The 23,050-nt window shown below is 34.9% G+C and overlaps 1 protein-coding gene across 4 annotated transcripts in view; it reads right to left on the reverse strand.

The window, feature by feature from the left end:
• Nucleotides 1–647: 647 nt before the first annotated feature.
• PTBP3 (polypyrimidine tract binding protein 3) overlaps nucleotides 648–23,050 on the reverse strand; it is a 91,943-nt gene continuing 69,540 nt past the window's right edge. The window contains exons 9-15 of one of the 4 annotated variants that reach the window (XM_040239348.1): nucleotides 15,782–15,859; nucleotides 13,506–13,651; nucleotides 13,229–13,262; nucleotides 10,345–10,437; nucleotides 9,400–9,616; nucleotides 5,902–5,979; nucleotides 648–5,761 (exon numbers count right to left, since the gene is read on the reverse strand). In XM_040239348.1, the coding sequence (XP_040095282.1) occupies nucleotides 5,629–5,761; nucleotides 5,902–5,979; nucleotides 9,400–9,616; nucleotides 10,345–10,437; nucleotides 13,229–13,262; nucleotides 13,506–13,651; nucleotides 15,782–15,859 (779 nt within the window). In that variant the 3' untranslated portion in view covers nucleotides 648–5,628. The remainder of the gene's footprint in view (nucleotides 5,762–5,901; nucleotides 5,980–9,399; nucleotides 9,617–10,344; nucleotides 10,438–13,228; nucleotides 13,263–13,505; nucleotides 13,652–15,781; nucleotides 15,860–23,050) is intronic. The other 3 variants (XM_040239350.1, XM_040239351.1, XM_040239352.1) reach the window with 3 other exon arrangements.

Here is a 23,050-nt window from a genome sequence, read left to right on the forward strand (position 1 = left end):
CTTTAATTGAAAAGAATACAAACTTGGTTTGAGATCACACCTCATGTCTCAAAATTCCCTAGGGAAGCCAAAAACTGGAAAAAATGTTCCAGCTCTTGTTTAGTATTGTACATATATTGCCTGTGTGTGTAAAAGAGAGAGACAGAAAGGAGAGAGAGAGATATACACAGAAAGAGAGAGCAAAAGACAGCATTCATGCAAATATACCAACGTGTACTTATACAGAGGGGATGTGCCATTTACAAAGCTACTTGTAGGATGATTAGAAAAGCACTTTGTTTCTCAAAATGAGAACTGTTCCTGAACTAAAAAAGAGATGATCAGCAAACTTAGGGTTGTTTAGTTTTTAAAGCTGTGTGCACATGTGCTTGGTATGCTGTAACAAGCTTAGATGGATGGTTATGAGAAAGAAAAGAAAATGTGAAATCATTAGAATTACAGGTAAGACAAGGGAAAACCCGAAGTACAGACAAGAACACAGAAATATTTTAAGAGAGTACAGATGTCATGACATTTATTAAAAGGCATGCTACAATGCTATACTTGTTAGGAAAAGAGTAGAGATATCAATAGTCAGCAAATATACAAACTGAACGAAAATGGCATATACTGTAGTGTACAGAAGCTTTAATTAACCATGCACTACGCACTTAGAAAATATGTTTTTTAATATTTTATCATCTCTTTGCATTTATAACATGATTCACTTTGACAATCACAGAATCCTTTTCTTCCAAAGCCACAAACTGTGTTACAAATGAAAGCTGGTACTGCAGCTTATCAAAATATACAAGACAATTGATGTTTTATATAAAACCACTTTATATGTCAACTTGTTCCCCAAAACTGCTTTTCCCCCCCTTTTTTGGCCTGGTTTAAAAAAATGTTGTTACAAATATTTACAGCATTTACTTCTGTTAGATGAACATTCTTATAAACTGAAAAAGGGAATTTTATGAACAGACCACATAACACGAGACAATGTCAGAGGCTCCTAGCTGTGCTATTTTTTTTTTTTCTTAAATACAGTACTGAAAATGCCCATCGAACCCTTATCATCTAATCCATTCTGTTCACATTTAAACTCCCATTTTCTCTAAGTAGTCTATTCACCAATAGGAAATAGAGAGTAAAGGCCGCTTTGCACTGGGTCTTCTTTCAGAAAGGAGTCAAAACCAGAACAGTCAGTCTTTGGTCAGAGCAATGAGGTGACATTTTGATGCAAAACTCTGCTTGGTTAGAAATCTTTATAATTAGTACTTTTTGGATGTGGGATGAATTTTTTAAAGATCTGGGTATCAATGGTAAAGGGAAAAAAGGCCAGAGTATGATTTTTTAAATGACATCAAAAATAGTTATTTAAATATTTATTATTACAACTACTACACAGATTCAAGAACTAAAAATAACCTAAAAACAACAACAAAAATCTGTTTACAGTGCTGATTTAAGCTTGCCATAAGGAGCTTTCAACCATGACTATTATCACCAAGGTCACTGGGCCAGAAAAATACCCCTGTTCTCTGGAACACATGCCTCAGGTTACAGAAATGAAGATGACTACCACAAAGACTTAGAGCAGCTCTGTTCTTGGACCTGCACATGCTATGAATATTATGTGAGGAAGGCAAAAAGCGTAACTGAGACTTCATTTTACAGGTACAATTGTTTCCTTGAAAGAAAGGTCTGTGGGATAACATTCTTTTAAAATTATATAGTATGCATTTCCTGAAAACCAGAATGTTGATACTACCACCTAAACCTCAAATAGGAAGAGAGATCAATTAAGACTACTGAAGAAGGCACATAAACTTTGGTCCTGTTTCTTTCATTTTTCTCCCTCTACAAAACCCCCTAAACTGATATTTTAGTAATTTTCTATTTTTTAAACCATTCACAACTAGCTGTTAAAATTTGCTCTGAAAAAAGACTGCAAATAGTCTTCTAGATAATAACACAGCTGAATTAAGAGACAGCTGAATTACATTTTCTTTAAGGGAAAAGTTTTGTGCAATCTAATGTTATTTCTTTTTAGCACAATAGTAGATTATTTTAAGTCTGGCAGTTTTATTCTTGTTAACAACAGATCAAGACAAAGGAAAGGTTTAGAACGCTTTTACCCATAGTCATGCTGTTTTTTTGGTTTTAAAAATAGCAGTACACATTAGTTTTTCTAAGAGATAGCCTGACAATTTGGCAAACAGGGTTTTTAAGTGACTCACTGCGGGCAGGGGGACACATACTTTTGAGCTTGTCATCGTTCGTCCAAAAAATATTTAGTGGGAACAGAAGGGGAATTACATGATAATACAATCAGTGCATATTCTGCCTGCTTAACAACATGGAAGTTTCCAAAAGTTCTTATAAAACTGAACAGAGACATTCATGAGTACTACTTCTAATCAACTGAAGCAGAATCTATGATGACCATACTAGGTGCAGCCAAAGAAACACTGCTTCTATAAGGAACTAGGCAGGCAAAACCTGTGTCTCTAAAAACTGTGAGATTTGCAACTTTCAACAACAAAATCAGAACCATTACTACAAGTAACATCACAACTTAGCCTTAAACAAAGAATTTACGGCATTCTGTATGAACTACTGGGCAATTCTGATACTCTCCAGTAAGTTATCAAATTATTAAGCTTATTTTCCTATTTGTATCTCACACAAAACACAATTTACTACTATGCAAGTTATTTAAATCTCAAAGTAAAACTTTTTGGCATAAATTGCTACCATTTAATGTGTACTGCTATTTTTTTTTTTTCAGAGTTTCATACTATAGGTTTTGTTGGTTATTCATTTTGTACTGTTATTTTTAAAAGTCCTGAATATATATAATTTGTGTCAAAGTCAGACACCTCCAAAAATAAGACAATTCTCCTGGAAATAAAGTAAATAAACTTTAAAACAGGATACTACGACAGCTCAACAACAACAGCAAAACATTGCTTAGCAGATATCAACTAACTGCATGCCAAAACAAAAAAGACAAAGATCTAGGTTTTTCACTGCCCTGATATTTTTAATCTTTTTACAGAAACTATGTCAACACAAATACTGTAGACCTCTATAATTCAAAGAGCAAACAGCCCAATATGGACAACATCCATGTGCTACAGCTAATTTTAGACACAAATTGATGGTTTCGAACACACTGTTTTAAATAAGAATATCTCACTTTTCCAAATCTTAATTGGATTAATGTTTTTGGTCAATAATTTAAGATGTATGTAATGTACACATGTATGTACAACATTAGAGGAGTGTATGTATGTATATACACTCAACTATACACACACACACATACACGCACACACACAAAGCCCTGAAAAGGATTCAAAAGTTCTCTCTCAAATATAAAGGCCATTTCCTACTTCAAAATTACATTCAACACCACTTATGATCTCCCTTCTGCTACACTTACACTGAATGTTATGAGAATCATGAATTGAAACTACACAGTAATTCCTAACTCAAGAAGAAAAAAATTCAAATTTAAAATATAACTGAAAATTACAATAGTGCTTGTAAAGAAGGAAAAAATAAAGCAAACTTGGAGTAATTTCTTAAAGAAATTGGTTTTTCCTCCCTTTCCTCTTACTCAGTGTTTCGGTAAAAATATATTTCATAAGTGGAAAAAAAAAAAAAACTAGATAAATGATTATACCTATCAGCCAATACTAAAACTGATCCGTTCAAAAGATCTCAATTTAGTATCCTTCGTTTTCCACTGACTAATTGTTGCTCAGAGTTGAGGGAATTTTGAACAATCCAGAACGTCTTTTGTATTCTCCAATATTTTTGCAAAATTGTTTTTGTTAAAACTTTCCTGTTTAACTTAATGGCTGGAATATAATAAGAGATTGAGATATTCTTCTAAAAGGTGAGATGAGCCACTCTGAGAATCTGAGAAAACTGAAAAAGCAACAGACAAAAATGACCCTTTTAACGAATTCTGCTTTAAAAAATCTACTCAAGCACTGAAGGAATAAGTAATCAATGCAAAGTATCTAATTTAAAAGAAACAACTGTACATTATACAGTCACTGAAACAACATTAAAACATATGCTTACATCCAACTAAAAACAGAGAGGGACAGAGTATGAGGAAGAACCCACTCCTCATACACCATGTATGTGGGCACTCACTCAGTACTGGGGCTTCATTAACAAAGAAAAGCAAGTTCTCACTTGAATATATGACAAAAACCAAGCAATCCTGAGACAAATTCTAATGGATAAAGATTAGACAAGATCCAGAAACGGAGACTGCATTTTATAGCCCCATACTGGTATGCTATAACCGCAATGACCGCTGCTGGTCACAATATGAAGAGGCCTACAGGTGTGCACTGAGTTATTCCCAAAACCATTTAACTCTTCCCCACCCCACCTCTACACCAAAGCACCAAAAATTTGAATAGAAACTATTACTTCTTGAAAAATCACTTAAAATTGCAAAAAAAAAAAAAAAACTTTAAAATTCTTGCCAAAACAAGGAAAGAAAAAACAAATGCTCACCAAGCCCACAATATAGCTTTTAAGATACTTAGATAAAACTCTAACCTATTATATCATAAGGACATAATAAGGCACATAATAGGAAATTAAGTAAATACACAGTAATTCTGAATAAGTATTAGAGATTATAGTGGTACAAAAAACCCTTGAGATTAATTTTTTTTCTAAAAGAAGACTTTACCAAAAATAACTTTTAAAAAATCTGTCAAACCATATGATAGACCTGAATATTTTCCTTAAGACTGTAAACTTTTTTTTTTCTGAAAACAACTATAAAAAAGTAGTTTATAAGTAGTATTATTTTTCTTTTTAAATTTTCCAAGATCATATTACTAGGAAACTGTCATTGTGAAACTTAAACCATGATTTTCCCAAATAAAATTAATTATTCTGACACCTTAATAGATTCTGGTTGGATTCCACATAATTTCTCTGGAGACAGTTGAGACATTTCATTCTCCAAATAGTCTTACAAAGTTAAAGATATGCAAAGGAGTGTCTTACAGTGGAAAAAAAAAATTGAAAGAAAACATGCAAGTTTATCAATATGCTTCCAATACAACCCCATTTATGTATAGTAAGTATCAATATATGCCAAATAACTGTTATAACTTATAAGAGAACATAGTTTCCTACAGGACTCAAACTTCTGAATCATAAAGTTAAAAACTTGGTTGTAGGTCATTTAAATTACTTATGTCAAGTAATTTTAAAAGTCTATATGTTCAAATTTTTCAAAGTACAAAGGAGTTTAGAAATGTTGTATAAGGCTGATCTGGACCCAAATTAAAAGAAAGTCTGTCCTCTTGAAATCCAATTTAACACAAGGAATCAAATTATTGGAAAAAATTTTTTTCCTGAAGATTATTTTCATTTTAGAAACAATGGTACAAAGGAAAAATACGCCTCTGATAACATACTGGCAGAGGGGAGAAATGGGAAAAGAGAACATCCCTTGATTTTTTTAATATACTTTAACATCAAAGTCAGAAAGAGTTATTTTTGAAAAAGAGGCAGAATTGGTCTTGAGCTGCTTCAGTCTATGTCTGAAGGTTTTACTGAAATTATGGTCCAGTCTTAGGAGAAAAATTCACAGAAAAGTCAGATTGTAGATTTTGAGAAGGAAACTCTGAGGTGATGATTTTCTCCAAGGTCATGGTTATGAAGCTCAATGAGGGCCTGGATTGCTTCTTCCACAGATCCCAACTGAATGAGTGCCATTTTGCGATCTTTCCTAAAGTGGCAGAAGAGACAGAAAAAGTACACAGAATTAATTTTGCCTACAAACCTCTTCCCCAACCCTAGAAGATTTAATTAAATTACCATAAACATTTGCAAATCATGTTAATGTATATTTTAAAAGAATGGACTTACTGGAAGAATTTAAAAGCCTTCACTGAGCATCCAGCTTCTGTGAAAAGATTCTTCAGGTCATCTACTGTAACAGAGGGGCTGTGAAAACATCATCACAGAGACAGTCAACTATCTTATCCCTAATTTTCAAATGAAGCAAAGATTAACTCCTGACATCATCAGGTCTCTAGAATACCTCACATTACAAAGAACATAAAGCCATGCAATGAAGACATCATTTGCAAGTGCCTTTAAAGATCAAGGTTGGGCTTCCGCGATGGCTTAGTGGTGAAAAATCTGCCTGCAATGAAGAAGATGCAGGAGACTTGGGTTTGATCCCTGGGTCGGGAAGATCCCCTGGAGGAGGAAAGAGCAACCCACTCTAGTATTCTTGCCTGGAAAATCCAATGGACAGAGGAGCCGGGTGGGTTTTCCATAGAGTCGCAAAAAAAAAAAAAAAAGATGTTCAAGATTGATGCATGCATGTCTTCAGACAATGGAATTTTATTTCAATTCTTTTGCATAAGACATGGGCAGTATCTAAAGAACAAGAAAATCTTTCTATATTTACTCTTTCAATGGGATTATTACCCATATGGCTTTAGTACCTAACTAGTACTTCCAATGGAGAAGGCAATGGCACCCCACTCTAGTACTCTTGCCTGGAAAATCCCATGGATGGAGGAGCCTGGTAGGCTGCAGTCCATGGTGTTGCTAAGAGTCACACACGACTGAGCAACTTCACTTTGACTTTTCAATTTCATGCATTGGAGAAGGAAATGGCAACCCACTCCAGTATTCTTGCCTAGAGAATCCCAGGGATGGGGGAGCCTGGTGGACTGCTGTCTATGGGGCTACACAGAGTCAGACACGACTGAAGTGACTTAGCAGCAGTACTTCCAAGCCCCTTCCCTAGCTCTGATTTGTCTTTTATAGTCCACTACTAGTCCAGTATATTTTTAGTACTAATCCAGTATCTTTTCAGTTACTTTCAGGATAATTACAAACATGTATATGTGCCAATCATGTTCAAAAATGGCCCCCAATTACACCTGCCTCCTAGTATTTATACCCTTTGGGTACTCCTCTCCCATAAAGAATAAAGATGTCCTCTGTAACCCTCACGGTATTACAGAAATGACACGTGACTTCTGAGGCTGAGAGACACTGATTTCCACCTTGCCCCTTCTTGAATGATCAGCTCAGGAAGAAACCAGCTGCCTTTTCATGAAGACAGTCAAGTAGCCCTAGCACAGGTCCTTGTGGCAAGGAACTGACTAAGCATATGAGGGAGGCACTTTGGAAGTGGACTCTAGCCCCATTACAGCCTTCAGATGCTATTTTGTGAGAGACTTAGCCAAAACCTAAGCCACTTCTGGATTCCTGACTCACAGTAACAGTTTGAGATAAAGAACATCTACTATTGTGTTAAGCTGTTAGGTTTTGGAGTGATCTGTTACACAGCAGTGGACAGCTAATACAGTGGTCTACCACATGACAGTCAGTTGACTAAAAGTAGACTCTTCCTCATTTCACAACTACCAGCAAGGATGGTCTTACAGAACAACAACTGGCTCTGCTAGCAGAGAGATCCGAATTCACATCCTATTGGGTCATTCACCTGGTATGTCACTCCTGAGTAAGTTACTTAATCTGAGCCTCTCACTTTCAGTGTTAAAATGAAACTAACAACCTTTACTCCAAAGGTTATTATGGATAAACTGCTACAGACAGAACACAGAATGGTGGTTACCAAGGACAGGGCAGAGAGAAACAGAGAGATATTGTCTAATGGGTACAGAGCTTCAATTTGAGATGATGACAAGGATTTACAGATGGATACAAGTGATGGTTGCACACTATGAAAGTATACAATGTGAGTGTACACTGAAACACACACTCCAAAATGGTTAAAATGGTTATGTATTTAACCACAATTTTAAAAAGAAGATTATGATGGAGATTAAATGAGGTAATGCATGTAAGACACCAGTACAGTGCCCAATACTTGGTAGATGGTTAAAAAATACATTAACATACTTTCTTTCTCCTACCTACATGTCCAGTGTAGGCTGCAACCTGAGACCACCTCCTGGATAAATGTCCTGAAGAGGGAGCCTGCTTTAGTCTTTAAATATGTTGCCTCTCTCGCTCATAGTAATGAGGTGCTAAATTTCTAGATGCACATAATTGAGATTTTTTTTCTAAAGTGACTCCTCCTGTTGCATGGAAGGCATAAGGCTTGAGCCACTGCCCAATTCAGATGCAAAGTTTCTCCATGTGCCTGACTAGAGACTAGTGAGGAGTCTGGGCATTCAACGGTATTTTAAATGATTATTTTCTGTTCCTATTCAATGGCCATTCTCATTTTCAGAAATGTCTCAGAACTGTAGCCTTTTCCATTCCCTTTTAACTTTTCATACACATGCTTGCATACAACTATACCCCCCAACTTTTACCCTTTCTTTCCAAAGCTATCCTCCTCCATGTTATATAAAACTGTCATCTTTTTTGGTCAAGGATTTCACAAATTAAAACTGGGATTTCCAGTTTTACATTTCTTAGGCTTTGATGACCATACAGTCTCTATTCTAACAATTCAGCTTTGTCATACTGGCTCAAAAGCAGCCATAGCTAATACATAAATCAATAAACGTGGCTGTGTTCCCTGAAACTTTTCTCATGGAAGGTGAAATTTTATGTAATTTTCTCAAATCATGAAATATTATTCTTTTGTTTTTCCCCAACCACTGAAAATGTAAAAACTGATCTTAGCTCATGGACCTTACAGGTGGATTTGGCCCATGGGCTGTAGTCTGTCAATCTCTAAGCTAGATGATGACTAAACAACAAGTCTGCTACAACACCGGTTACTACAGACTGGTTGTAAGAAAATAATTTCTAGCTTTTAGATATTTATGTGGCTTGTAGGTTAAAAAACAGAGAATTCAGTTTTACCAAATTCTTGCGTGCATGCTCAGTTGCCTCTGACTCTTTGTAACCCCATGGGCTGTAGACCACCAGGCTTCTCTGTCCATGGCATTTTCCAGGCAAGAATACTGGAGAAGGTTGCTGTTTCCTCCTCCAGGGGGCCTTTCCAACCCAGAGCCTGAACTTATGTCTCCTGTGCCTCCTGCACTGCCAGGTAGATTCTTTACCACTGAGCCACCTGGGAAGCTTACCAAATTCTTAAAACATAAATTACTTGATTTTGCTATGCTGGTTGCTGAAGGGTTTTTTCTTCTACAGAAGGATGAATAAGTATGTACCAGTGGAATATCTCTGCATAAATGTAATTTTGCCCTTCCCTGTTTGGAAAGAAAAATTTTAAACACTGCTACCTTTACTTTTGGAGTGTAAGTTTAGATAAACTTCTTAAGACATGATGGCAAATAAATCATCTGACATAAATTAGTGAATTTCTACCACTACGTTAACAATAATTTCAGTTATCTCCCCAAACCATATACTCTAGATTATTTATCACTGAAATGAATAGTAACAAATTAAGATACATACGGGATGTTGGAAAGATGCAGAGTAGCTGATGGGGGAAAAATATTCTGGAAGTTTTTAGAGCCAGGTTTTTTAAAGCGATGCAAAGGACTATTGCTAAAATCCTTAGTCAGACCTTGGTCTTCTTGTCCCTCTCGAGGAAGCTGAACTGCTTGATGCTTGGACAGTGTAGCACGAAGCACTTTCCCATAAAGTCTTTGACCGCTCAGGTGGTTCATTGCTGGTGCATAACAAGAAAATAAGCAAATTCTGGATATTAAGGTAGAGTCTCTGTAAAACTATCGTAATTCTTTTTATTTAGTCACTTAAAATTATATTGTCAGTTTGAGGGCTTAAACGGTTTTAAATTTAAGAACTCTTACATATGAAAATATATTAAATGAGTTGATTTTACCATAATGAAAAGCAATACAACAAACAGTACCTATTTTCCTAGCAGAGTGCTAAAACATTTCAGAATGCCTGAAATATAACATGAGCTCAGGAAATGGCTACTGAATAAATTAATCTCAAGTAAAGCTTTTTAAAATAAATATCTGACTAGTAATATTTCAACAGCCACTATAATAAAGAATGGTGAAATAGCAAAATGACACTTTCTTGTACTATCATTATGAACTTTTAAGCAACAATTCTAGAAAACTTAAAAGGAAAACAAGCAAACAAATGAAAGAAAACAAGTCATGTTTATTAGTTTAAAGCTAATGGAAAAATCCTAGAGTCAAAGCTCTAAACATTAATGATATGTTCCAACAGATAAATGCACTTCCAAGAGTTATAAACATTTTTAAATCTTAAAATGTAAGCAGATCCAAATAATAATGCAGACACTGACATAAAGAGGAACTTTTTCTACTTAAGCTGTAAGTTTACTTCATAGGAAAATTCGCATACAAAAGGAGCATATAATATGCACATATAATTATGACTATTACTAATCACTAGTACCTAGTTGAGCTTGATTTGCATCTGCCATCTGAACCAGTGCGTTTTCTTTCTTATTAAACATTATCTTCACTCGATGTACATCACCATATACTCCTAATTAAAAAGACAAAATAGTTTTTTAGTGTTGACTGCGTAGTGTTCAATTAATCCCTTCATGTAGATGTCCCATAAATACTTCAAATTTAATATATTCCAAACCGACTCATCTCCCCTTTCTGTCCCCTCCTGTGCTCACTAACTCTCTTGATAAACAGTATCATCATGCATGTATTTGCTCTGGTCAGACACCTGGGAGTCATCTTTTGACCTACTCCTTTCCTTAAGTTCTTACATCCTATCAACTACCAGTACTCATTGATTCTATGGCCTAAAAACCTCTCACATTTGTCCACTTTTCCCATCCTCCCTACCATCGAAGCAATTATCACTATTTCACAACTGGACAATCACAATAACCTCACAAATTGATCTCATTACATCCAATTTTTCTACACTGTGTTCCCCAAAGTGGGTCCCACATCCCCAAAAGCAGGCAAAACGATTCACTGGGGTGTGGGACAATAATGAAAGTGAAAGTCACTTAGTTGTGTTCGACTCTTTGTAACCCTATAGAGCATACAGTCCATGGAATTCTCCAGGCCAGAATACTGGAGTGGGTAGCCGATCTATTCACCAGTGGATCTTCCCGAACCAGGAATCAAACCAGGGTCTCCCGTATCGTAGGTGGATTCTTTATCGACTGAACTATCAGGGAAGCCCGAGAGAATAATAAACTGTTATTTATCCTGATTTGTTTATATAAACCAATATGAAAAACTACATTTTACCAATTTTCATCATATAGAAGAAATTATAGGTGGAAACTTTCTACAATGTGAAGGACATTTTCTCATTTTTTTCCATTTAGTGTGCTAAAATATACTGCAGTTCATATGGAACAGGGTATCACCAATATCGTGAAACAAAGATCCTGAAACAGTAGCACCGTTACCATACCGTGTAACGGGATGAGAGGGTGACTAGGACATCCTTCAGGGCGCACAAAGGAGAACTGGCCATCTCATGGGCAAGCCCCTACAAGCAACTGAACTGAGTGATAAACAGTGGCCAAAAAAAAATATATATATAGGCAAGTGTCCCAAATTTGCTGTCCTTTTCAGAAATGACAAGTGGCTGAAATATTGTTGCTCAGTCGCTCAGTAGTGTCCAGCTCTTTGCACCCCATGGACTGCAGCACACCAGGCTTCCCTGTCCCTCCTGGCCAAAATAAATAGCCTTTAAAAAATGACATACAATTTGTATTTCAAGCTGAGAGTGATTTTTTTCTAAATTAGTGAGAAATTAACTATTTTTGGAAAGAAATGTGCTCTGGCTACTAAAGAGACATATGAAAATTTAGCATGAACACATGATTTTGTTGCTGATAATCACATAAATGTATTATGAATTAAAACTATTATAGAAACTGCACCTGAGTATGAAGTATCTCTGTGGGGTGACAGAGATGTTCTCAAATTGAACTCTGGTGATGGCTGCACACCTCTGTACATTGACTAAAAATCACTCAGTTGTATACCTAAGTTAGTGAATTGTACAGCTGTAAATTATATCTGAAAGACACTGTTAAAAAAACCTATTATCCACTCAAAAAATTTGAAACAATTTCTCATTCTACTAAAAATTTTTCCAAATGAAGATTATTAGTGAGTTTTAGCCCCATTATTCTAATATAATAGATTTCAAAATCAACTAATTTAACAAAAGGAAACATGGAACTTTTTCCAAGTACGATACATCAAAATTTAGTGAATTAGACTAAAAAACTAGTATCTTAATTAGTACAGCAACAATGCAACACTTTAATTCATATCACATTTTTATATTTTTCAATTAAAATGTTTTCCTGGCCATGTCACGTGACTTGCGGGAGGCTCAGTTACCTAACCAGAGACTGGACCCAGAACCTAGCAGTGAAGCACTGGACTGCCAGGGAATTTCCTTGTGTATCCTTATGGGGTATCTTTTTCAGTTACGACAACCATCAAGTACAAAAATAAAGTGAATTTAGAATCAGATTTTGGAATACTGATTCAAAGTGAAAAAGGTTTTTGAAAATAATAAAGCATATTAAATCTTATTTCTCACTAAATGTTAACAATATTTTTATTTAAAAAACTTTCATTAATAAAAATCTTTAAAATATTAAACATTGCTTACTTCATGGTTCTTGTATTTCTGTTTGTAATATAAAACTATAAAGAGTACAGTAAAAGATTGATGAAATTTATGATTAATTAATCATGTATAGATTAGGAGTACATGTTAAATATTTTTTTTTTAACTGAGAGAGGTACACTATTAAAAAGTCTAGGGATTATTTTTAAAATCTGAATCTCATTATGGATTCCCATTGTTCTTAGGTTAAAAACCAAACTCCTTAATATAGTTTACAAAGCTCTTAATGGCCTTGTCCTCTATTCGTCTGTCCCTTATACTCTCCACTGAGTTTCCTTCATTTCCATGTTCTAAGAGCTCTGTCTCTCACTGCTAGTATCTGTGAATGGACATTCGCCCTCTCTTTCTGCCTGGCTGATGTAACACTTCCTCATTTCTCACAAGTTAGCTTAACTATCATTTCTCTGTACATCAACTTTGATTCCCTCAGCAAGGTTAGGTCTTCCAGCTGTATGTTCTTATTACAAGCTCTGTTTCCCTTTTTACAAAACTTTGTTGTATCTATAATCACTTAACAAATGTTCCTTGTTATTCTATCCTCAAACACACTAATTGGCACACAGCAGTAGTATTACTGAATGATGCAATGGGCTCAATTCACATCATAGCTAAAAAAAAAAAAACCACCAAAGCAAAAGAAATTACTTACCAAATAGTATAAAAAGTCCATGTGGTGTGATAAGCTGTTTGAAAAGGAGAACACAAAACATAAGGGTCTCATTAACTAAAAATTTTTTAAAAGTTTACTTGTAAAAACGAGAGTTGACTGTGTTTAAAGTGTTGCTTTTCTACATGCTTCTTTATATATACTAGTGATGAACTTTAACACAAATTCTTAAACATTTCCATTTGAATTCAACTTGAAGTCAGAAGCTACAATATTTCCTCCTGGAAGACTTTTTTACATATGATACTTTCCAACTCACATCAGGATTAAGATTGGTGACAAGCAGAACGGAATTTCCTGGCATACCACCAGCCCCAGGAATGGCCATCCTTCCAGTGACAGCGGAGGAGGTGATTGCGAGGGGACCGAGCGCTCCGGGACCTAGTCCAGCTGGGACCGACAGACCTTTATGAAACAGCAGAAGCATTTTGTATTCTAGTTATCTGGAGAATTATAACACTGGATGCAACTTAAGAAAACAAATGAATGCAAAAGCAAAAATAGAGAAGAAAATGTTTCAAAGCTACCATAAGGATAACAAAGGTCAATCCAGACTCTGGGGGTAGAGTTCCTCATTTGTTGACAGTATCATACTTAATACTCTTATTATTTATGTAACACTTTGCAGACCAACCAAGTTCACCAGTCTTAAAGCCATGAGGTTTTTTAAAAGGGTCTATAACTACCAGTACTCCTTCTATTTCTTGAAATAGATATATTCCAATACATTTCCCTAAAGCAGATGAATTTTCATATTGACTTCTACCATTAAATCATATATATATGTGTGTGTGTTTACATATATACATTCTAAAGGCCCTTCAGCAGAAGTCACATATATGCAAGCTAGGTAGTAATGCATGTTCTAAAATTGGACTGTGGTAATAATGGCTGTACATCTCTGTAAATTTATTAAAAATCACTGAGTTGTACATCTAAAACAGGTAAATTGTATACATGTATTCTGCATGGGGAAAAAAACATTTTGTAACCTTGTAAAACATTATTACCATCAACAACAAATTTATGGAATTCAATATTCTTTTGGAGCAAGAATTTTCAGAGCTCTCTATTCCCCTAGATACTGCAAAAGCTACTGAAAGCCCCATAATACTGGAATATTGACACCACATACAATACATAACATACTACACTTCCTCACAAGGTCCAACTATTTGTATTCTCAGCTTAAAAACTACATAAGATAAAATGCCAAGTTGATGTAAAATGAGCCAATTCTTTAATGTATTGATTCTTTAAGTTCAAAATTCCTTATAATAGAGTCTGGCCACTTTATCACAAATCATGTGTGTGCATATATACCCCTATTACACCTGGAAAGCCGTATCAACTCAGGAGCCCTCTTTATGCATTTTTTTTCTCTTTCTTAACATCTACTACAGTGTTTTATAGATACAGCATGTCAAAAAAATACCTAAAATAAAGGAAACCATATATCACTACCTCCAAAATGTGTAACTCTTGGGAGCTTCAAATACATAAACACAATGTATAATGCCTTTATTTTCATGAGATAGATAAGAGCACTCACTAATTAAACATATGTTAAAATGTCTTAAAACCACCAAAAATCCTAAAACAAATAAATCTCAACCTTTTAAATCACTCTTTCTTTTTAGTTAACTTCATCCTCTCTCCTGAATAGAAAAGTTACAATTCCCAGACTTAGAAAGGCAGGATACTAAGATCATTGTCAGAAAGCTGCAGTTTAAAAGAGTTATATTCACAGATCAGCTGGAAGCTATAAAGGTAATATGTAGAACAGACTTAACACTGCATCACTCTTCCAATCACCAACCGCAAGTATTTTCTTTAAGCACAAAACCATAAAGTATTTTTTCTTATTATCAAATTCATTTTGTTTATTATTTGGAAGAGTCAGAGTCATTATCAAAGTATTAACTGATTGTTCTCTCTCTTAATTATTTTCATTAGCTAAAGAAAAAAATGTGTATACATGTATTTTTTTTTCTGAAATAAAACAGCATGCATATTCTCTATAGTAATCTTCCAAACCCATTAATTTTTTTAAAAAAAGTACTTACAGATAAAATAGTCAATGTTTATTAATTTAAATGTTTGCTGTATGCATAATAAGTACTGAATACCATGAAAGGCAGTAAGGACACAAAGATAAGTAAGACAGAAGTCTGTTTAACATGTAATTGAGCTGCTTATCAGCAAGCAGCTCATCTATTTTATATAATAACCAAAGAGACAAACCTAAGGTTATTTAATATAGTCAACCTATAGTTATCTGTGCCAATGGCAAGTATGAATGATGCAGAACAGATAACAGAATTTTAGTGTTGGGAATGAAACCAGAGAGAATTATTTATGAACACAAGGAAGCTGTACAATTGTCTATTGTCCATGAGCCACTTCTATGATTGACACACGTAGTGCTTTTTTGGTAAATCCTTCAAACATGCTCGTATCTTTCATTTTGATAAGTTCTAGAATATATAAATCATCATTAAGAAACCATTTCAACTTCAACTTTAAAAGAGTCACCTGTAGCTTGAGGAAATCCAATAGCGGGGGCAAATCCAGCAGCCCCTGCGTATGGTGACGAAATGATTCCTGGTGCACCTAATGGGGAAAAGAAGATGAAATAAATACACTACCTTCTAAAAAGATGGTTATCAACATAATAAAATGGCCATATGAGGGTATATTGTTGACAAAGAGATTTTATCATGGAGTAAAGATTTGTCCAACAGATGATCCTTGTTGTGTTGTATAAGAGCCTCTGACACTTCCAGAGGCTAATCCCTTTCAACTGAGTTCAAGGTTCAAGACTACAGCTAGAATGTTATTAATATTTCATTCTGAGTTATTAGTTTGCTACTTAGTTTTAGTTTATCTGGTTTTGTTATTTAGGCTGATATTCCTGACCTTATTTAGAGCACTGTTTCTATGTAAACATCATCAAATATTCACTAAACTATACTGTACCGCTGGGGTACTGTGCTAATAAAAAGAAATATGAAATAAAAATCTTTGCCTCCGAGAGGCTTTATAAACTAAAATTATGAATTATAGAAGATTCAAATGCTGAGGATCTAGACGTTTAAATACAAATATACTGCAAGTGGTCTAAGAAGAAGGGACTGCCAAGGATCTCTGGGACTGTTTGAAGGCTTCTCAGCAAGTAAAACATGAGCTGGACATTAAGCGAAAAGCAGTACTCCAAAATCACTGGTGACTTTGATGCAGATGGTGACTGCAGCCATGAAATTAAAAGACGCTTACTCCTTGGAAGGAAAGTTATGACCAACCTAGATAGCATATTCAAAAGCAGAGACATTACTTTGCCAACAAAGGTCTGTCTAGTCAAGGCTGTGGTTTTTCCAGTGGTCATGTATGGATGTGAGAGTTGGACTGTGAAGAAAGCTGAGTGCCGAAGAATTGATGCTTTTGATCTGTGGTGTTGGAGAAGACTCTTGAGAGTCCCTTGGACTGCAAGGAGATCCAACCAGTCCATGCTGAAGGAGATCAGCCCTGGGATTTCTTTGGAGGGAATGATGCTAAAGCTGAAACTCCAGTACTCTGGCCACCTCATGCGAAGAGTTGACTCACTGGAAAAAGACTCTGATGCTGGGAGGGATTGGGGGCAGGAGGAGAAGGGGATGACAGAGGATGAGATGGCTGGATGGCATCACCAACTCGATGGACGTGAGTTTGAGTGAACTCCGGGAGTTGGTGATGGACAGGGAGGCCTGGTGTGCTGCGATTCATGGGGTTGCAAAGAGTTGGACACGACTGAGCGACTGAACTGAACTGAGTGCTTAGTGTGTACCAGATGCCAAACAAAGGTTGATATTCCTTCTCCATTTAGAAGCCTGGCGACTGTGCACCATCAACAAATACAGGAGTTAGCTTTAAATGGTGGAATCATTATTACTAAGAAAACAATTTGATTTAGGACAAATTAAGGTCGAGGTGATACTAAGACATTCAAATGGCAATGCCATAAGTGGAAATGAGGGGGTAAACTTGGAATTTCTATTACAAGATACAGATTTGTAAATCATCTATTTAGAAATAAATGTAAAAGCCATATGAAGAAGAACTCCACTAAAAAAGGCATAAGATAAGAAATGAAGAAAGCTAAAAAGAGAGCCTGGAAGTATCAGCACACTTAGGTGGAAGAGGAGCATTCTAAGGAAAAGAGACAGAGACAACAGCCTCAGAAAACAAAACAATGAATCATAGTCCCTCAGGATCCAGAGATGGGATTCCAGGGAGAGGGGTTCAAAAAAAGTCAGGGAGAGTGAGAAACATAAACTGGAAGCGATAGTTCTAGAGCACTAGTGAGAAGCTAGATTGTACGAGTCAAACGGAGGGATTTGTGTTTTTTTTTTTTTTAATGATAGGGTGATATGCATATTTATAGCAAGTATGTAGGCTGAATTTTCCAGAGGAGTTAAAAGATCACGTACGTTTATTCTGTTCATTAAAGAGAATTATTTAACAGAATTTGTTAAATATGTGCTATGATCTATTAAAATAATTCAAGAAAACATAATCATAAAGAGACTTCAGGGACAGAGCTAGCAGAGAGAACTGACAATAAATGAAGACACAAAAATGAGAACTGACAGAGTGATGAAATAAGAGAAACATCACTGAAAGCACATTAGGAGGCAAGCACCCCTCTGGCACTAAGGAAGCACTGAATAACGCATACAAGAATCTCTGCTCTTGCCAAACTTATATTTAAGTAGGCTGAAGCTCATAGGTAAAATGATTCATTTTCATAACAAATAACTATTTTAAGGCATAGAGGGAGACTTACCAGAGACACTTCAATATGGTTATGAGTTATTATGAAAATTTACACTGGAAAGTTAAATGAAAGAAGAAATATGGTTGCCAAGTATTCACTTGACCCTTCCATCTAACTCTGGCTAGTTATGTGACTTGCAGTGTCTCCTGCAGAACATACATCTGTATGGAACACCACTGTATTCAATCACATGACAGGAACACACAGACAGCCATGACATAGACTGCTATACAGAAGCGTTCAGAAGCATTTCTTTCACCCTCTGCCACGAGAATGCCACGTCTCAAATGGAGTGACACCTTTGGCCAGGATCCTCGATCAAAAACACACGTGAGGGAAGTTTGCAAAAGTTGATTCACAGTTGTTTAGGTGTCAGTTATGTGAGAGGAATAAACGTTAATTACTGTAAATCACAGATTTGTCAGAAAGGCAAGGGAGGTACTTTTAAAACAAAACAAGTCTAATACAAGTGGTTACGGGGGGTGGTGGTATGAGGCAAAAGATATGCAGTAGGTTTGAGAGAAATGAGGAACATTTTTGATATTAACTCTCACTGAACATTCAACAGCAATAAATGAAAGAACTGGCAAACTGTTCCAGGGCCAAATTTTAAATAACTGTTTCCAAGTACAAGAACATTTGTTAATATTTGACAAAAGAAACATTTGTAAAGTTTCCATAAATCTACATTCCTCAAGTAAGCAGGAACAGAAACATTTTAGCAAATTAACCTATTAGACATTGGTTTACACAAACTTTAAAGGAGAAGGTTTAAGATTTGAATAGCTGTATCACAGGTATTTTACATTTGGAAAATGTATTACCAATAGCAAATAAGGTAATACAAATAGATAACATTTTTATCTATGAAATCAGTTTATCAGTGTTTCTCAGTGCTATTATTTATAGTAGCAAACCCTAAAGAAACAAGCTTAATGTCTAAATTGGAGGATTATTATATAAATTATGAGTCACTAGACAAAATACAAAGATATCTGAAACATTACAAACAATATATATTATGGAAAAAAGGTCCAATTATTGTTTTTTAAAAATGTGGATATAGTAGCAGACTAAATAATAAAGACCAACCTTGTGGCAGATATGTCCAATGAACAGTAAAAAGATCTTAAAAAAAAAAAAAAAAAACAACTAATGGCTAACAAGATGATTAAGAGTAACCCGGCTAAAAACCTAACTCTATTAAACAGCTTTGGTTTTATCATCCTCACGCTTAATGGACAAGATGCAAATCCCAAGGTTAGCCCAAGAGGAAGTCAACAGGAGACCTCCATGACATTAATGCAACAGAATAAGCCTAAAATAACCCATCCCATTACCTACTCCACCTGCCTTCAGAAGACTACAAGGAAAGCTGACTTTGTGTCTAACAGAGACAAAAAAAAGTTCCTGAAAAGGTCTAACCAAAAGTAAGCTCTCATGCAAATTTGCAGCCTAAATTCATATTTCTTAGGAATTCAAGGGAAAATTAACAAAATTATGGATTTAGATTGAAATGGTCCCAGACACAGATCCTTTGATATTGCAAACAAGTAAATTCTTTCTGGAGGAACATACCATCTTGAGACTAAGAAGTCTCACAAGTTATTTCCCAAGTAAGTGAATAACTCAAAAAGAAGAAAGTAGAAAAATAAATATCTAATTGCAGAAAAATAACTGCAAAGACTTCACACATTGGAATTATCAGATGAGGATTCTAAATGGTATGTTGGGAAAAATAAAATCTATGCTGAAAAGTATCTACAAGGCAGATGATACTTAAAGAATAAAATTTCTAGAAATAAAAAGCACAGTTGCTGAAATTTAAAATTATCAGACAAGTTTAACAACAGATTAGACAAAGGTGAAGAGACCATTAATAAAATGAAAGGCCCTAAGGAATTATTCAGGATGCAGCTCGGAGAGATAAAGGAAAAAACAGGACAGAAAGTTTGAGATACTCAGAACAGAGTAAGAGAATTTAACAGGTCTAGTCAAAATCCCAAAAACTAAGAAAAGAAACAGTCTGAAGATGGCATATGTGAAAAGATCACTTCTAGGACCAGTGAGACAGCACTCCACCAAATGAAGACGCTGCTCAAGGGTATGAAGTAATATATTACAGTAATTTTAATTTCCATTTTGCTGATGACTAGGGATGCTGAGCATCTTTTCATGTGTTTATTGCCACTCATATACCATCTTTTGTAAAATATTTTTTTCAAATCTTTTGCCCATTTTTAATGATTTGCTTTCTTAGTATTGAACTGGGAATTCCCTGTATACCTTGATATAACTAATTTGTTTTCTTCAAGTCTATAAGCTCGCCTTTTGGTTTTCTTGATGGTATCTTTCAAGCCACGGAACTTTTAAAATGTTGCTGTACATACAATACATAAATTATTTCCTTTTATGGTTTGTGCTTTTTGTGGTTTATCTAAGAAACGTTTGCACATCCCAAGGTTGCAAAGATTTTCGCCTAGTGATTTTTAAGATTTATTTATTTATTTATTGGTTTTGTTTCAGCCATGTCACACTGCATAGCATGTGGGATTCCAATTCCCTGACCAGGGATTAAACTCGTGTCCCCTGCAGTGGAAGCACACTGAGCCTTAGCTGCTAGACCACCAGGGAAGTCCCCCTTCCTATGTTTTATTCTAGGAGTTTTTTAGGTTTAAGTTTACAGACAGGTCTAAGCTCCATTTCAAGTCAATCTGTCAGTATGGTGTGAGATACTAATCAGAATTTATTTTTCCAATATGGATATCCACCTGTTCAAAAACTACTTATTGGAAGATTCTCCTTTATTGAATTTTTACACTGGCAATTTTGCTCAAAATCAACTCATCCTATACATGTGGGTCAATTTTAGATTCTATATGCTTCTCTACTGATTTATATATCTATCTTTTCAACACTGTCAAAGTGGTTTGATTACTGTACTTTATGTTAAGTCTCGCATTTATTTCCTTTCACTCTTCTAGATACTTTTCCATTTCTACGTAAATTTTAGAAGTTCAATGCATCTTACTAAAGTAAAGAGAAAGAAATTAGAATATTTAGAGAAAGAAGAGTTAATCAAAGTTGAATATAAAATCAAGAAACAACAACACTGCATTTGTATATTAGCAACACTATGAAAACCAAATCATGGCTAAAATTTACACTGCATCATTCTAAGCTCTTATGTACATTAGCACATATAATATTCATCACAACTCTTAAGTATTATTATGTTCATCTCACATATAAAAAGACAAAAGTACAGAGCAGTTAAGCAATTTGCCCAAAATTACACAGATCAAAAAGACTGGTTGAGAATTAGAATCTAAAAAGTATAGCTCTTAGGAATAACTCTAACAAAACATATGTAAACATACTTTTATAGGGAAAAGTCATCAAACTTTACTCAAAGACATTAAAGAATATACAAATGGAGAGGTGCACAATGTTCAAAATCTGGAAGACTCTATTGTAAAGACATCAATTGTCTTCTAAGTGATTTATAAAGTCAATATAATCTAATCAAACCCCTAAGAGTGCTTCCCCCCCGCCCTTTGAGGACTTGAAAAGCTGATCCTAAAATTTCTAAGTGTAAATGGTCAAGAAATGCCAAGATACTCTTGAAGAATAAGAAACTTAACTTTGTCAGACACTGAGACTTGTGTTAATGACAAAAATAATAAATAGACCATTGGAGCAATGCCCAGAAAACTACTTATGCAAATATTAACCTCTAGTTAATGGTATGTGTTAACAATTCTGAAACTTTTTGTGTATTATAGGATTGAGCAAATGGGTAAATATGATGAGGCTAATGGAAGACTAGATTTCTCATTCCTGAAGAAAGGAATCACAATATGAAAAAAAAGGGTGCTCAATTAGAATCGGAAGTATCAGTTAAATTGGAAGTATCAGTGCTCAATTAGAATTGGAAGTATTAAAAAAAAAAAGAATTGGAAGTATCAGTTTTTAAAAAACACAGAGAAATATATTTATGAAGTACACATACACATTCACTTAAAGTTTCTAGAAGCAAAGATACCCTATTATCAATGAGAATATATAATGCCTTAATACTGATTTGCAAATACTATTTTCCACTAAAAGGAACCAGGGCTCATTGGAGAAATGGCTGACTGCAGTGCTAAGGCAGGGAAAGTAAAGAAGATTTGACATATCTTCTGCCAGAAAGTAATGAAGTGTGCATATGATGATGAGGACATGTCAAAAGGCCACAGAAACTTGTATGAAAGGGCTCCCACTGGCCAAATCTAGGATAGTTTGAACATAAAATGAAAAATGATAATACTGCCATAGAATAAGAATTTACAAGTCCATATTAATGTGAAAAAATAAATAGAATGAATAAGTCATACAGAGCTAATGCACAGTATAATGAATATAGACAGTAATAGTAAAATTATGCAATGGGATAGATATCACTTACACCAGCAATCATACTACACTATGTAAATACAAAGTAGCACATTATAAACCTTAAATTCACATAAATGTAGTAAAAATGAATGAATGAGTGGAGTGGTAAAAAAAAAAAAAAAAGTCCTTTATAATAAAATTCCAGCTACTAAATCAGGAGGAAAGATAAAATTAGCAAATCACCAATTCAGCAACAACCATTACGGTGACAACTATTTTAGGCAATGGATATTAAAGCTGAGGTATGAAGGACTTCCCTGGAGGTCCAATGGTTAAGACTTCGTCTTCCAATGCAAGCAATGCAAGTTCAGTCCCTGATTGGGAAGCTAAGAACCCACACGCCTCATGTCCAAAAATCTAAAGCGTAAAACGGAAGCAATATTTTAACTATCAATAAAAACTTTAAAAATGGATCACATCAAATAAAAATCTTTAAAAACAAACAACTAAAGGGTGAAAACTTGTAAGAAACAGGCTGTTTATATAGTCTCAACATATCCTCCCTACAAAAAATTGTTTTTAATTACAAAGAGAAAAACAGTAAGACAACT

This window comes from Oryx dammah, unplaced genomic scaffold (assembly GCF_014754425.2).
Source record: "Oryx dammah isolate SB20612 unplaced genomic scaffold, SCBI_Odam_1.1 HiC_scaffold_1, whole genome shotgun sequence".
Classification (NCBI taxonomy): Eukaryota; Metazoa; Chordata; class Mammalia; order Artiodactyla; family Bovidae; genus Oryx; species Oryx dammah.